The sequence below is a fragment of the Melanotaenia boesemani genome, chromosome 5 (assembly GCF_017639745.1).
Source record: "Melanotaenia boesemani isolate fMelBoe1 chromosome 5, fMelBoe1.pri, whole genome shotgun sequence".
NCBI classification, from domain to species: domain Eukaryota; kingdom Metazoa; phylum Chordata; class Actinopteri; order Atheriniformes; family Melanotaeniidae; genus Melanotaenia; species Melanotaenia boesemani.
Genome location: NC_055686.1, coordinates 16068927 through 16085379, shown reverse-complemented (window position 1 = coordinate 16085379; position 16453 = coordinate 16068927). Strand labels below are relative to the sequence as shown.

At 37.7% G+C, this 16453-nt stretch overlaps 1 protein-coding gene across 2 annotated transcripts in view; it reads left to right on the top strand.

Moving 5' to 3' along the window:
- plcb3 (phospholipase C, beta 3 (phosphatidylinositol-specific)) overlaps positions 1-16453 on the top strand; it is a 60987-nt gene that overhangs the window by 31742 nt on the left and 12792 nt on the right. For both annotated transcript variants that reach the window (XM_041985402.1, XM_041985403.1), the window contains exons 3-17: positions 6132-6200; positions 9374-9508; positions 9789-9868; positions 9956-10009; positions 10231-10300; positions 12128-12228; positions 12381-12547; positions 13277-13423; positions 13617-13774; positions 14447-14529; positions 14747-14831; positions 15531-15681; positions 15834-15935; positions 16021-16094; positions 16178-16274. In XM_041985402.1, the coding sequence (XP_041841336.1) occupies positions 6132-6200; positions 9374-9508; positions 9789-9868; positions 9956-10009; positions 10231-10300; positions 12128-12228; positions 12381-12547; positions 13277-13423; positions 13617-13774; positions 14447-14529; positions 14747-14831; positions 15531-15681; positions 15834-15935; positions 16021-16094; positions 16178-16274 (1573 nt within the window). The remainder of the gene's footprint in view (positions 1-6131; positions 6201-9373; positions 9509-9788; positions 9869-9955; positions 10010-10230; positions 10301-12127; positions 12229-12380; positions 12548-13276; positions 13424-13616; positions 13775-14446; positions 14530-14746; positions 14832-15530; positions 15682-15833; positions 15936-16020; positions 16095-16177; positions 16275-16453) is intronic.

Here is a 16453-nt window from a genome sequence, read left to right as displayed (position 1 = left end):
AATGTTCATTTTGTTAGTTTTTGTGCTCTCTACAGTAAAAAAAAATATAACGCCTCCGAGTGAGAAAGTGACAAAAAGTATGAAAGAGGTAAAATAGATAAAAATAAAAAAAATGTGGATGGTTAAAAGCTATAGAACTAGATCCAGTTGAAATACACAGAGGAATTGTAACAAGATGACAGAATTATAGAGTTGTCCCATGCTTCACAGGAGTATTAAGTGTCCCCCTCCTTCTCCTTCTCTAAACACCTTGCCAACTCTCCCATTGGAGCCATAAAACAGTTTGAAGCTCTCTTTGTTCTACTTTTCTGCTGTTTCTGTGTCCTTTAAAGTCTCCTGTCAAGACCTTCTCTCCTCTTCTCCTCTGCACTGATTGGCCGATTGGATCACAGCCAAGTGGCAATGGGTGGAGGCGCGTGCCGTTCCACTTCCGTCTATGTTGGTGTACATACGGGCGGTCATAGGGATCAGTTTCCAATATGCCGTCATCATGTGCCATTTGATAGCAGCAATTATTGGTCATTTAAAACATATTTAGCAGTTGTGACCTTTGAAATGCACACTTGGACGCGTCACAGGAAAGGAGTGGTGCTGTCCTGATTGTTTAGTTGCCCTTTTATATTTTTCTAATCATGTGAAAGTGAATGGAGGGGGTTGCCAGTGAGGCAGGCAGGAGGGGAAGTAGAAAGTCAATCAAAGAAATGAAGGAAGGGAAAGGAAATGGTGCAAGAAGCTCTAATCATAAGACAACAACACTTTCTGGACTTGTTTTAGTACCTTATTATAGGTTGACCTAATAACTAGTGCAGGATCAAAATCACCCTTGCACGCAAGTGGTGGAACATCAAAAGCTAGATTAAGGCTAGCTCTTTTTAGCTTAGCATTGTGACAGGATGCAGATGGAAAATGTTAGCGTAGCTTTGTGGAAAGCTACCAAAATCCATCTGCCAGTTTTACTTAAGCTTAAATCAACTATCTGTTAAGTCTACATTAAAACTCAAGTGTAGTGTAGGACTGATTCTATGAAAAATAGTAGTTGCTTCTAAACTTTTCTCTCAAGATAATGTTTGCTAGAACTAGTTTAGCCACTTTGCCAGTTTGTTCTGTTACTAAGTTATCTGTATTTCTAGGTAGAAAAAATATAAATGACATATATATAAATATCCAAGGTTAGTACATACCCCCATGTACCGGATAAGCCATCAGCATTAATTAATTATTTTCTAGGAAATTACTGTAGAAAACTCTAGAATACTGACCTGTCGGTGGGAGAGTTATATTTGATAAGAAGTAAATGAACAGTTTGACTTTGAATGAAAGAACTAAGGCATCACAAATTGCTCAGACAAAGATGCAAGAAGCAGTGCAGCTTGCTGTGTATGGAGCTGCAAAGCCACATGCAGATGCTGACCTCTGTGGACCAGCAAAAGCACCCACTGGGATAAATGGAATCCTAGCATTCATATGGATGTTACTTTGACATGTCACACCTACCTAAACATTGCTGCAGACCACGCACGCCCCTTCACAGCGGGATTTTTCTATTGCAGTGGCCTCTTTAGGCTTGCTACACTGCAAAAGTGTGCAAGAACAGTTGGGACATAACAAAGAGTCCAACCTGTCTTCTCAGCCATCGAATTCCCCAGTTCTCAATCAGATCCAGCATCTGTGGCATGTGCTGGAAAAACAGGACCCCACCTCTAAACTAGAAGGACTTGAAGGATCTGCTTAAAGTCACCTTGGGGGTTTTTGCAAAGTTCATGCCTCTGTGGGTCGGAAATGCTTTGGAAACAAGTGGAGGACAAAAGTAGTTAAAGCTGCAACAGCAGTTCATTTATTTATCTCTTTTAATTCACCTGCTTGTTGTGATCAGTATCCTGAATATATAAGTACTTTTTATTTTTATGAAACCAATAGTTTTAAACTACATATAAAAAGAATTCAACATAAAACAAAACAAAGGGGGAAAAAGAAACAATAATGGTTGTCAATAAGTAATAACATGCAGAAGCTAAATCTAGCCAATACATATGCAGCATGGCAGCAATAAAACCGATTTCATCCTTCTTTTTTTTTAACTTGATTCAGTCCATATTGAAACAATAAGGCTGCTGTGGAGTCGCAGACATTCCTCCTCTGCTGTAAATCCTCAAAAGTGGATAAAAGATTTGTGCAGATAACCACGTTTCATGTGAATTTCATGTCTTGCACCTTGTGTGTATGCAAATATAAATAGATTTAAATTAACTAAAAATAAATATGCCACTAAGTAAGATAGGTTTTACATTGAATGCTCAGTGTCTGGGTTGAATTTGAATTATTTTGATGTTCTAAAGTACATAATCATAATCATAATCATATTTGATAATTCTTCTGAAGCTTTTATTGATATCACATAATCTTCATTTGCACATTAGCATAGCTAATATGCAGGAGTTTGGCTTTCTTTTCAGTCTAAAGATAAAGTGCAATTAGTTATATCTTTTCACCAGTTGATATCATAACTAAAAATCTTTATCAGCTATGTGATACATTAGCATTTGACCGATTTCAGTTTTCTTAACAATAACAGCACAAGTTTCATTTTCACTTCCTTTGAATCAAAACCACTCATCAGACCAGAATGCATGGCAGTAAAGTTTTTTTTTTTCTTTTAGGTGCAACCTCTGTTGCTAGGATTGCATTCTGGGAAATGTAGGCAATCATAAACCGAGGCAGAAGGGACTAAGTCCAGTCCATTACTGGTCCAGTAAAAACAGTAAATTAAAGTAAATGATAGCACTTCATCACAGGATGCTTCCTGGAAAACTCACCCAGACTCATTTGGAGCCTGCAGCTGAGTATGCAGTGATGAATGGGGAGAGCTTAACACAGAGAGATGAATGGAGCGCTACAGCTGCCATTACTAGCTAAATATTACACACTAAAACCCGCAGATACACACATGCAAACTGAGCAGAAGGCTGAAATATGTTAGGAATGCGATTTCAGAGATGACTGACCTTTACACGGACATATGCGCCACGTCATGTGCTCAAATACACAACAATGCAGCAAAACACACATCTCACTCACTTTTCTGATCACACGCTGACACGTTTGCACTGATTTAAGAGTGAATATTTTCTTGCTAGGAGTTGTCACATAGATCTGAAGTGTACTGACTTGTTTGGGTTTTCTACTCTTACTTGCCCACACATGCACTCTGACATACACACCCTTTTTTGCTCAACAGGTCAGGATGTTTCACAAGTCAGGACCTGCGGTGATGTGTCTGTGTGCATATCAGTAGCATGTGTGTCTGTGTTTGACGGTTAACATTTTCTTACTGGCTAGTGATGTAAAAGACAAAGTTGTAGTCTCATTACTGTGGTCTCCAAGGAGTCGCCATGGCAGTGGCAGAATGAAACCATGGCCTGTGGGAGAGGGGGTGTGTCCATGTAAAGTGTATGTGTGTGTCTTATAGACCCAGAAGTGGCTTAATCTCCCAGGAAGTAAGTAATTCTCCACAGGCCAATCAGAGGACAAAGTTTGAGACAAAGCTAAATCCAATTGGTGCAACACTGCTGACCTTTATTTCTAACAACCAATCCCAGGGGAGCCCACAGTCTGCGGGGAGGTGACATCACAGCTAAAGTGAGACTCTGAGACTGAAGAAGGCATGAGTTTCAATACTTAGACAATGATGCTTACTGTGAGTGTGTCTTTACTGGTTTTCTTTTTTTAGAAAGTAAAATCAGACCAGAGACTTTGGACAAAGTTACAGTATCAGGCAAAGTGTGACAAGAACAGAAACCTAATTGTTGATAGATAAAAAAATAAAACACACACGCACCCAAAAACATTTTAACATTTAACAAAAATTCAAAATTGTGCATAAAACGATGTATAAAAAAGTCAGAGCCGAACAGGAACACGTGGAGAAAAGATGGGACATAGATGAAGTAAAAGGCTTGAGGAATGAATGTGGGTCTAAACAAATATTTACACAGGACGATGCATGCATCCTCCCATGTGTTTATGGTTGGATTTATGACCAAAACCTCCTCTTCTAGTCCAGCTCTCATTTTTTTGTCTCATCTCTGCTTCCAGCCAACTGCGCCCTCTTGGTTTATGGCACTTTGGTCTTCATTCTTTTCCCACTCAGTGAGAATCAGAACAAACAGACTTAATCCAGCTTCTTCTCTAGAGCAGTGGAATTGCATCTAACACGAACAAAATCATGCTGATTTTATGGCTGACTGATTTATTTTTTGGCTGTTTTATTTATTTGTTATTGAATAATTACCTTGTCCAAATGACTAAAGCTGCTATTTGGAGTGGTATTGCATACAAAGCTGTGTTGTGTTTTGTGCAGTAAAGATAAAACTATCTTCTGCTCTTCTGACTTTGTATCTTTTCCTTGTTTGCATGTGTGCATCTGTGCTGCTGCAGCATCAAGGATACAAATGTTTTCCAAAGATACTAAAAAAAATGTGTTTGTGCATTCTTGGCTATGCATGTCTCTCAGTTTTCAGCTTTCTCCCACAAATGCACACAAACACACAATGTTCATATGTCGCTGGTTGTGTTTTTAGTCCGGAGAAGCTAAAAGATAAATAAAAGAGATTTAATGGAAGGAGATGAAAGGCTAGATGAAGCATGAACTTTTAGCCTAGGGAGTTAATTTCAGCACAGACTTTCATTCAAGTTCTCTTCTCTTTTTTTTTTTTAAACCCCCATCCATCGAAAACTTTTGAGCACGTAGCTCACTGTTTCTTACATAACTGCAAACTGTAGTGGAAAAGATGTCTTACCACAACAATGCACATTCATCCTTCCCTATCATGTTAGCAGCACTTTTCTTGCTACTTTTTAAATGTGAATGTCATAGATGACGAAAAGACTCTTTATATTGTGTAATTAAACTTTTAACAGACGAAGGTTTCAGCTGCCTTTTCAGACATGCAACTTAAAAATAGGCATTAATTTCATTACACTGTCCTTATATAAAATGTAATAGCTCATAAATATGATATGGATATGTGTTCAATTTGAGAAGCTAACTTTAAAAAATATTAAAATAGTCTGTTTCCACAACTTTTACATACTCAAAAAAACTATGTAGTGGCTCAGAGTCTAAAACTTAACAATCAACCTGCATGCCTCTTGTTTAGACACACAATCCAGTCTGCAGACATGCTAATATTTATAGTTTTGAACTAAAAGCTAGAGATGCATGCTGCCATTGGCTTGTCAAGGGTATAGAAAAATGGAGGCTTTGACAAAAAACATTTGCATCAACAAACAAGCCAGTGATGTCAAATTTGACCTGAGTGTGGTTAATATTCGCTGGAAGAGAATAGTTTGTTAAAGGATGATGTATGTGTAAAGACAAATATGACATGTTTAAAAGTAAACAAAAGTTGTTAAAGATTTACAGGATGTGCGTGATGATCATACTGTAATTGGTTAAAACAAGTTAGAAAAGATAAGATACTGGCGCAAATGCAGCAGCAATGCAAATCCTTCTTGCACGGCTTCAAAATGTGCGTTTATGGTGTAAAAACTGAGATTTGGGTTAATTTCGGCGTTGTATCTTGACATTTGGGTGCAGTCAGTCAAACTTTAAAGAGCAAATTGTAGATGATGCTACGGCATTGGTGGTGCCAGATCTGGACATTTCTTTATTAAAATATTAATAAAGAAGAACACTAAAATGACTGTTCAGTATTTAAAATTTTTAATTTATCTCTTTGTTAAATTTGATAAGAGTTTAGCTTTACTAACTGGGTTTGGAATTGCTAATTGAATCATCTGGTGAATTTTTATTAACTTTTTTTTCACAATGTTTGCACTGAAAGGTTCTGTGCAACAAACCATCTGACCAATGGAGGTGAAAGTACTGTCCAAACAGTGGCTGAACATAATTTCATTGCAGTCCGTTCTGACATGACTCACTGTGGCTGTAAATTTGAAAGTCAGGAGATCACTCAACATCCGCTAAAGCAATGTGGCCATGCATGGCATTTGTAAACAGACAGGAACCATTGCAGTGTAACCAATCTCATCATTTCCTCTTTTCCTTTTATGTTATAGTAAATGTGCATCACAGGTGATTAAACAAACTCTTTGACATTTCTGTGTTTTAGGAGGTGGAGAGCCTGGACATCAGCACCATCAGGGACACCAGAACAGGAAAGTACGCCAAACAGCCAAAGGTTGGTAACACATGTGTATTATAAAGTGGGAGAAAGAAGCCACCACCTCCCACTTTTGATAATTTTCTCCTCAGATCACAAACATGATGCTCAAGTGTGACTGTCGGCAAGCAGAGTGTGTGTGCGTGAGTGTTTCCTCACTCAGCTGATTGTGCAAAGGTGACAGAGTGTTAATGAGCCTGCTGACAGATGGGCTGTCAGACAGGAAATGATATAACCAGTGACTGTTAGTGAAAAAGTGATTGTGTAAGAGTGTATACGTGGTGGAGAGAGAGATAAAGCAGCATTTTAGTACTAAATAATTAAAACATAATAATATGTTGACATAGTGCAGGTGAGTGAATGAATTTAGTGAGCAAATAAAACATTTATTGATGTACTTAAAATGTGTTGCTGTAGTTTAGGCTGATGGTTTCAGCAAAAAAATCCGCTTTCAGCTGGTTGATTTTCAGCAAAACAGTCGTTTTGCATTTCTGTAATAAATCAGGGCTTAAACATGCACACTGTCAACTTTCATTTGTGGGTATATCTACAAGCCAAACACAAAAGTGAGGACGCTTTGTAAATGTCAATAAAAACGGAGAGCGTTGGTTAATCCTATGAACCAATATTGTATTCACGATAGATAATAGAAAACTTACCATATGTTGAAATGAAGACATTATTTGCTGAACACAAAAGAAGAAGAAAGAAATGACCTCATCATGAATACAGACTTCAACATCACTTATACACACATCATTTATACACACATCACTTATACACAGCGGGGATGTTTCTGTCAACCAAGAAATTCCACAGAAACGCACTCTGCCAATAGCTTTACAAGGATAGCCTCTTTGGTTAAAAGCAGCTCCAATAAAAACTATTTACTCTGAGGTCTGTGATGTATCTTAGGTAGCCTGAATACTGTCTTTGGAATTTTTCTTTTCTTTTTCTGATGGAGTGGGTTGCCTACTAATCTCTGGGTTCGTAATTTGATCCACAATCCCTTAAGTCCCCATATCAGTGTCCTGTGGGAACACCAATTTACTACCCCCTGAAGTGTGTGTATGTATATTTGGTTCGGTATTGATTCATTTACAGGTATTTACATCAATTTTTTTTTAATGTTAAAGGCATTCTCAGACAGCTATATAATAAAACAGTGACCCCGTTCATATGATCGTCAAAATCAGATATCTGGGAGTAATCAGATTGCTGTAATCTGCGCTGTCATGTCTTCATGCACTTCTCAAATACAATATTAAAAAAAGCCTTGTTTACATTTACCAGTCCATTATCGAATTTATTTTGGAGTATGTATGTGCATAGTGACATCACTACCTGTTATTTTATATACATTCAGTGTTTGTTAAACACGTTGGAGCCCACGGTCTCAGCATCTGCTGCTAATGTGAGATGTAATAAGCTGTGTAAACCAATGGTGAATGAAAAAATCTGAATTTAGCATAGTCTCGGTGAAAGAAGCAGATTTTGGACAGAAGTGACACAGACAACCTTTAATTTGTGATTATATGCAAAGATCTCGCCAAGCAGTGTTTACTCAAGTGATTTTTATTTTTTTTAAATCCAGCTCTAATTCTAAGGATAAATTTTGAAGAGTGCGGGAAGATTAAACTTCAGGGGAAATAAAATTATGTAAAAGATCCTAGCATAGTAACTACTCAGATCAGTGATGTTATAATGATGCTGTTTATTATGTTACCATCTACCATAAGAGTGACCAAAAGACCAAGCACTCTATGGGAAGCGGAAGAAAGGATAAAACCACAGAACATTTGCCTCTGAAGATGTGGTTTAGGCTTTTAAAACCTAAAATTGTATTGATTTTTAAAGCTTTTAAAGTAATTTGAAATGGCTTAATTAACAAAAATAGACAATTACAAAGCAAATTAGTACGGATAGAAACTGAAATGAGGATGCTCAAGATTCAACTGAGGGAGAATTTCTTAGTTAATAGTCTCATTTATTGTTATAAATAATAATTATCATATATAGTGCTAGGAGATAAAGGTCACACAGAAACATGCTCCACTGTGGCTCAACCCACGCAGCCATGTGTATTAGAAACTTTCAGATTATATAAACATAACATGAGGCCTATAAACAATCTATGCATTCCTGTTTTACAATGAGCTAACCTTTTGGTTAATTGCTAATGCTAAAAAAACAAAAAAACAAAACAAAATAAAAAAACTCAGTTAATATACAGGTTAAAACTGTGAAACATCAAATTTACAAAGATCAGAAAGAAATTGTGTATGAGTGCTTTATTATCTTGACAAACAGCAAAAATGTACACATACTATAAAGTAATGAGCATTTTTTGTGCAGTTTTAGTGGCGTATTTCTTTCAGTCACACTTGAAGTGAATACAGAAGAGATACATAAGGGCCACTGTAGTTTAAAGATGATATAAAACTGGGAAAATTTGAATCTGAGGAAAAACCCTGAAATTTCAAAAATAAAAGATAGAAAAAAAGAAACCCAAATTCTAAGAAAGCAAAGCCTAATGATTCCCAAAGCTTTTAAAATCATAACTTTGCAGAAAAAAAATCCACGAGGGACCAAATCACCCACATTACAGCACAAACCCTTCTGTAGGAAATAAAAAGAGCTGCAACAGAGAAGTTGTCCTGCTGTAAAACACATTTGAATAGCTGGCTCATGTAAGCAGTAACATCTTTACATCTGTCCATCAGCTGTAGTTACTGATGCAAAAAGCATATCAATCATCCATCCCAGCTGTTTTCACCTGAAGTTACTCCAACCTTTTTTTTTCTTCTAATTTATCATTTAAATCTCAGAAAAAAAGTCATTTATTTCCTGTAAATTAGAATCTTTAACCATGAAGTTTGGAGTCTTGGAGCTGTTTCTCGGAATATTACCCCTCCCCGACTCTGTAATCCGAGACATGATGGAGGAAGAGTGATCTATAATTGAGAGACAGACACTGCATGTCCGAGGGAGTTAGTGGACTAAAAAGGAGGAAAGAGTCATTTAGTTAATTAGATCAGAGTGCTACGCCACATGCATCACATTTACTGTTCTCAGGAGACAGACATGGGCTAGAGTTTGTCTGCTGGGTGTTCAAACAAGTGTAAAGTTTATTATATTGTTTCTGTCAAGGTAATAAGATGTCTTCAAATAAATGAATGTGTGTTTATCAGGAGCCAAAGATGCGGGAGGTGCTGGGTCTTGGTAAGGAAAATGGTGAAGGCAAGCTGGTAACCATCGTCTATGGCAGCGACCTGGTCAACATCTCCTTTCTAAACTTCCAGGCCATGCAGGAGGATGCAGCAAAGGTAACCATGGAAACCACCATCTTATAATGTTCTCAAATGACCTATATATGTAAACTTGTTTTTTTTTTTTTGTTTTTTTTCCTTCCAATCCAATTTACTCTGTACCCTTAGGCCATATGCTGATTGCTCACTTTACAATGTTGACTTAAAGACATGTGCATGTTCAGGAGCTGTTTCGTCTGTGTGTGTTTCATATTGTATATAACAACCGTTCACTTAGTTTTGATGCGGATTAATAGCCTACAACAGCCCAGTTTTATCCACTCCTGTGTGTTTCCAGATTTGGACAGATGAGCTGTTCACTTTGGCCACAAACATACTTTCCCAGAATGTATCGCGGAACACCTTCCTTCTCAAAGCGTAAGACTTTGTGTCTGACTTGTCTTGACGTTGCACAGATTTTAGGTATTTTAGCTAACACTCGCACTGCCTCTCTGTCCGCTTCAGGTACACAAAGCTAAAGCTGCAGTTGAATCAGGATGGGAAGATCCCCGTGAAGAAGTGAGTAACGGCATCATCAGCCACTTTTTCAACTCTACACACACATTTACAGGCAACAGGCTCTCCACTTCTTCTTTCTTTTCCTCTTCTCTGTTTCACTTTCTCTTAGCTTTTTCTTTTGGCTTGAGTTTTATGTTTAGAACAGTATGTTTTAATGGTTTTAACTGAGGCTTGATTAAAAATAGAATTAACAGAGCTCTAATAATGCCTTTTTCTTTCAGTATTCTCAAGCTGTTTTCTGATAAAAAGCGGGTGGAGACAGCTCTGGAGCAGTGCGGCTTTAACAACAGGGTAATCATTAAATGCAATCACTGATCACAGAGTTACTAAAGATATGTTTGTTCTTAGTATCCCCTCATGCACAACGATATGATAGGAAAGGTCTTTTTTACCTCAAGGTGCAGATAATGTGGTTACATTCTTGGTATGCCCTTCAATGCAATAAAGGCAGCAAAAGGCTGCAGGACTATAGAGGAGTAGCTTAAAAGTATTTTTTATCAACTGTCACGTTTAAACTTTAGACAGTGATTAAACCACTAAAACTTCCCTAAAAAGTTATTTTTCATTAAAATAATCTCTTGCAAATGGCTTGTATGTGATACTATGCCAATAACCAAATGTATGGTTCTGTAAAGACCTGCCTTTGTCCCAGTGACTCACCTGGCTGCAGCTGCTCACCATCAACTCTTTGACTTGTCCACATTGACAAAAGAACAGAGAAAGAAATATATTTGTGTAGTTTGGCAGAAGTATTTATATCTTGAAACCAAACTACAATGCTAGTTTTGGTTGTGAATAAAACTTTGATTTTCGAGCAAAAAATGATTGTTATACTCATTTTCTAAATCATTTGATAGCTCTAAGCGTATTAAGACTGTGTTTATGAAATGTTTGATGAAATGGTTAATTATAAAGAACAAACCAGCTTGTTCCTTACTATTTGTCCTAGCACATCCTAGCCCACAATCAGATAGGATTGGTTCCCTGAGTTGGTTTGACAAGAAACATTATGATTTTTTATTTTTTTAAGGATACGATTAAGGTGCTTCAGTTCAGTACCATATATATGTACCATACAGCCATAAGATACACGAGAGTGGCATCATTTTAGCTACTTAAATAGCTCTGCATTGGAATAAACGGGTATAGACAATGGATGGACTGATGGATGGTATTATTTTACCAAACCAAACGAGCAGAGTAGTAATGAAAACTTAAGCTAGCAAGCAAACATAAATTAAAATAGTTGCTAATATGTGGTGTAATTAGACAAAGAGAAAATGGACTTCCCCAAAGAAGCGTTTTCTTTGTTTTTGTTGATGTAACCAAAAACCATGGATTTATCTCTCTTAAACCTGGGAATCCAAGTCAAGTATGATTTAAGTGTTTCGCTCTATTGTTTTGTGACAAGCTTTGCTTGTGTGCCCTATATGGTAACTCAGCCTTGTAGTTTTTGGGTAAAACAAGGTTTCATGTGTCTTGAAAGATCAGTGCAATCTTGACTTAAAATCAGTTTGGAGTCACAAGACATTTCTCACTGATAAAGACACCAGACGATGCAAACTGTGCTGTCAGCGCTTCTCCTGGTGTTGCTGTACTCTGGTGCCCCCTGCTGGTTGCCTAGAGGAACAGATTTTTACCTGTAAAGTGATACCTATCATTACCCCTGCCAAGGTGGTGCTGGTCTGTTTGTCTGTTTGTTAACAGATAGGGAAAAGTTTTGGCATTAGAGGGTCTAATTAAAAAAATAAAATAATCACAGCCATTGGCATGAAAAACAAAAAATCTGTGTTTGTGAAGACAGATGGTTGACAGTTGTCTTCAACAGTCATAGCTTTCTGTCTACGTCAACCTCTTCACAGCTCAGAGCAGCAAATCTGTTCATTTAACAAGTCCAGTGAGGAAAAAAAAAAACATGAAAAGTAAAATCAAAAGGAAATTGTAGTAATTTGTCTTATTTTGAGGAATTCACTGAAGATGGCAGTCTACCAGTATTTATAAGAATTAATTTTATTCACACAGTGGCATGTTTTTTTGAATATGTTTATCTTGATCTGGCCCTTTTTGCTCTTTTCTTTTGTATTTTGCTACACAAACCTCTCTGTAATCTTCCTGCAGTCAGAGGGAATAAAGCCAGATGATTTCACGTGGGATGCTTTCCAGAAGTTTCTTGACAGCTTGTGTCTCCGACCTGAAATACAAAGCATTTTTGAGGAGAGGTATGCGACACCCATGCTGTGATTTGACAATTTTTATTGTCTTTCCCCTTTGCTAGAATAAATATTTACCTTCACCACCCTAAATCCTAGCATTATAGGATTTCTCTTCAGCCACACACACACTTGTTAATACACTTCTGTCTTTGCTTCAGTGGCTCCAAGAGGAAGCCGTTCATGTCTTTGGACCAGTTAATGGACTTCATCAACCACAGGCAACGAGACTCCAGACTGAATGAGGTGCTGTACCCCCCACTGAAAAGAGAGCAAGTCCGACAGATCATGGAGAAATATGAAACCAACAACGGCCAGCTGGAGAGAGGTCTGTAACTCTGCTTACATATTAAACATCACTTGTGCCTCTGTGCAGAGCTGCTTACAGCATGTGACCTTTGGGAGTTTTTAACAAATTATACTGTGAATCAACAACAGCTGCAGCAAAGATGGCTTGGTTCTGCTTGTTTTAGTTTAAAGAGCTCTATTTAAGGTTGTCACTGATGCATTGGTTTTCTTTAAGCTGCTGAAAAGTTCTATAAAGAGCTGCTATATCTTTTTTTATTGCATCTTTATGGGCAGCACCACAAAACTAGTTAATTTTTAGGCGTTCTGTGTAGTAGATATATATTTTTTCTGCTACAGCAAAGTGAAGCACAGGTTGCTCCCTTGAAACTTTATGCCTCAGACATGGCAAAGCTGCATCCAAATCACCAAAAGCAACCTTTTGCAAGTCTGATTAAATGTCCCTCAACATGTTCTACTGTGGTCTTCTGTGGACAAAATGTACAAAAACTGTGAACAAACTGAACTACAAGCAGCTCTGCCAGTACTCTTCTAAGCCACAACCGGTAAGATGATCCTGGCCCAACAACAGGAGCTTTTGTGCTCTTTGAAAGTTTTTAGAGCAGATTATGTTAATTTATTACCCTTCAAATTAAATCAGTTATTTTGATCTCTAAAGCAGATGGATGCTGGTTGATAAAGTCGGCAGCTAAAATAAGTTTTATTGTGTAATAATTGAGGTACACATCTTCTGTCCTGCTCTCTTTTGCAGACCAGATCAGTTTGCTGGCTTTCTCTCGGTATCTGGGAGGAGAGGAGAATGGCATCGTACCCCCAGAGAGGCTGGATGTCATTGATGATATGAACCAACCACTTTCTCACTACTTTATCAACTCATCACATAATACATACCTCACAGGTAAGTTTCTCATAAGAGCATATAGAGTAAAACGGTTCACACAAGCTTACAGAGCCCGTATTATTTTCTCAAACTGTTCATTAAAACACAATATATCGTCCCAGTTAGTCTGAAACTCTTCTTTTTGGCTGCATATTTCTGGATTTTAGTCTTTCAGATTTGAATCTGTAGATGCCTGTCTTTCTGTCTTTAGTGGGTCAGCTGACGGGGCTGTCCTCAGTGGAAATGTACAGACAGGTGCTGTTGACCGGCTGCCGCTGCGTCGAGCTGGACTGCTGGAAGGGTCGACCACCAGATGAGGAACCCTACATCACCCACGGTTTTACCATGACCACTGAGATCCCTTTTAAGGTGAGTATTTCTGCTGCTAAGGGTTTTTATAGTTTCATGTTGACATCTGGATCAGATTAAATTAGCTATAATATTTACTGTACAGTAGTTTTACAAAGCAAAGTTTTACAAAACCCACTGAGTAAAAAAGTAGATTTTTGTCATGTGTGTGGAAAACTCAGAGATGCTAAGCTGCTGTTCTATTGTTGTTGAAACATAAACATATTTTCAAGGAATTTGGTGTTTGGAACTCTTGGTCTGAATTCATACTTGAAGCAAGAGTCACAGAATATTTAAAAAAAGGTGGCATTGCTATCCTGAAAAAACTTTGTTTTGTAATTATTTTTTATATGATTTGATCTTAGCCAAAACAAAAATTCCACAAAAAGATCCTGAAAAAAATAATTTCTTTTAAAGTTTAATTTTTTTATTTGGTGAAGATGTGTGATATATGCGTCAAGTACACAAGCTCATGTAGACCATAATATGTAATTAATTTATATAGCTCATGATGTATTTTATCACACTTTTTCAGCTTATAATTAAATGAAATATATTTATTCTTTTATTACAGACTAAATAAATTTATTTAATATGGTAAAACGTGGCATTTCTTAGAGTAATACTTTCTAAGGATATAACTGTACTGCCATTGCCTGATAATAAATTTCTTCTTCTTCTCCTTGACTACAGGAAGTGATTGAGGCGATAGCAGAGAGTGCCTTCAAGACTTCACCTTACCCTGTCATCCTTTCTTTTGAAAACCACGTAGATTCGTAAGTTTCCTCAGTATTACAGGCCAGCCAGTTTGTCACCGTCTGCATGTATTTCAGCTCCTTTTTAGACAACAAGTCCCGTTTATTTATTGCCAGACAAAATACAAAACTTTAATTGAAATACTTCCTCTAAACTTGTAGAATTTGTTTGAACACTGATGCTTGAAGGCATTTTGAATTTTGGTTTAAAACGGAGCTTTGTCTGCTATCAATTCAGAGCTAAACAGCAGGCCAAGATGGCAGAGTACTGCAGGACAATCTTTGGAGACGCCCTGCTCATCGATCCACTGGAGAAATATCCGGTATGATAATTACGGACTGCTTGTGACTGCTTGTGTTCATTGTTAGTAAACTTGCAAAGCATGTATTTGTTTTTTTAATAACTTTTTGCAGCACATAATGCACTTCTTTCCCCGCACACTACACAGCTCTTAAAATAAAGTCCAGCCTGGCCTGTGACCCGGACCTCAGGTCAGCGTTAGACAAACAGAACTTTAAATTGACAAAATGAAGATGTGACAAAACACAAATAGTCTTGGATGTTAAGTAAAGTGAAATGGTTATATACACATCTTGCACGGGCAAGAACTCAAATGTGTCCTTTTATGTTTCAAAAGCTATTATCTTCAGGCTAAAACCTAAAATATAGCTGAACTAAAGAAGATTTATCTCTAAGTAAATCAGTTGAGTTTGCCTCTCAAAGCATGATGACATTTCCACCAAGCAGTCATGTTTTTTTTAAACAGCAAAACCGTTGATTTAATATGATTTCAGGGATATTTTTTTAGTTATAAAACCCTGTTTGGCCCTGTGACTCCTTTTTAAAACTGACGCATCAAATTTTGATTTGTCACATTTTCTGGTCAGATTAGTTGCTCACCTAGCTCTGATTAACATGCCAAGTCTTTAAAAACTTGTTAATCCAACTTCACCTCTGAGTCTGTCCATGCCATTCTGTAATAGTTCAAAGCTGATCTATGTGAATTTGTGTGTGATTTTAGCTGATCCCTGGCCAGCCACTTCCCTCACCACAGGAGATGCTGGGGAAGATTCTTGTTAAAAACAAAAAGAAGCATCACCATCATCGACCTTCTGAGAGCAGCGGCAGCATACGACGCAAGGATCAAGGCGAGCAGTCGTCACCTATTAATGGTAAGAATGAACAGCTCTGATTTAAACTTTTCAGCAGCTGATTTCCCTTAAACCTTATGTTAAATCTGCTCATTACTGCACATGCCAATGAGCCCATTCCCATTTGTGTCCAGAACCAGTTTAAAGTTGACAGATTGCTATTTTCTGTGTAGACTGCCCTCTGACAGACTGTGAGGGAAGTCAGCTCCTTTACAATGGAGAGGAAAAGCTGGCTGAGAGGATGGTCAAAGATGCAGAGCCTCGAAAATCTCTCGGTTTGTTCAAGAAGTACAGCATTATAAACTAGAAGTGGTGCCAACATGTTGAACATTTTGTAAAATCTTTATCTCATGCTACCAGGGGGGGAAGGAGAAAGCGAAGAGGATGAAGAGGATGAGCCTGTTACAGATCTGAAAAAGCCCAACTCTGACGAGGTAGGAAGCAATAGGAAAGGCTGATAGACTGTTTGACAGGCTAAGGGGCTGAATGATGGATTAGTGTTATCTCCTTCATCCAGGGTACCGCCAGCAGCGAGGTGAATGCCACAGAGGAGATGTCAACTCTCGTCAACTACATCGAACCTGTCAAATTCAAGAGCTTCGAGGTGGCAGCTAGTAAGTGTGTATGCACAATGAGGAGAAAGAAAAATGCTTAAACTTATAACTGTGTGTGTGACTGGGAATAATGTAGGTCCTGGAAGATTTACAAACATGTACTTGTTCATGGGTTATCATCACTCTTGTCGCACATGAAGTTGATATGCATAGCATTTTAATAAATATTTGTGGTTTCC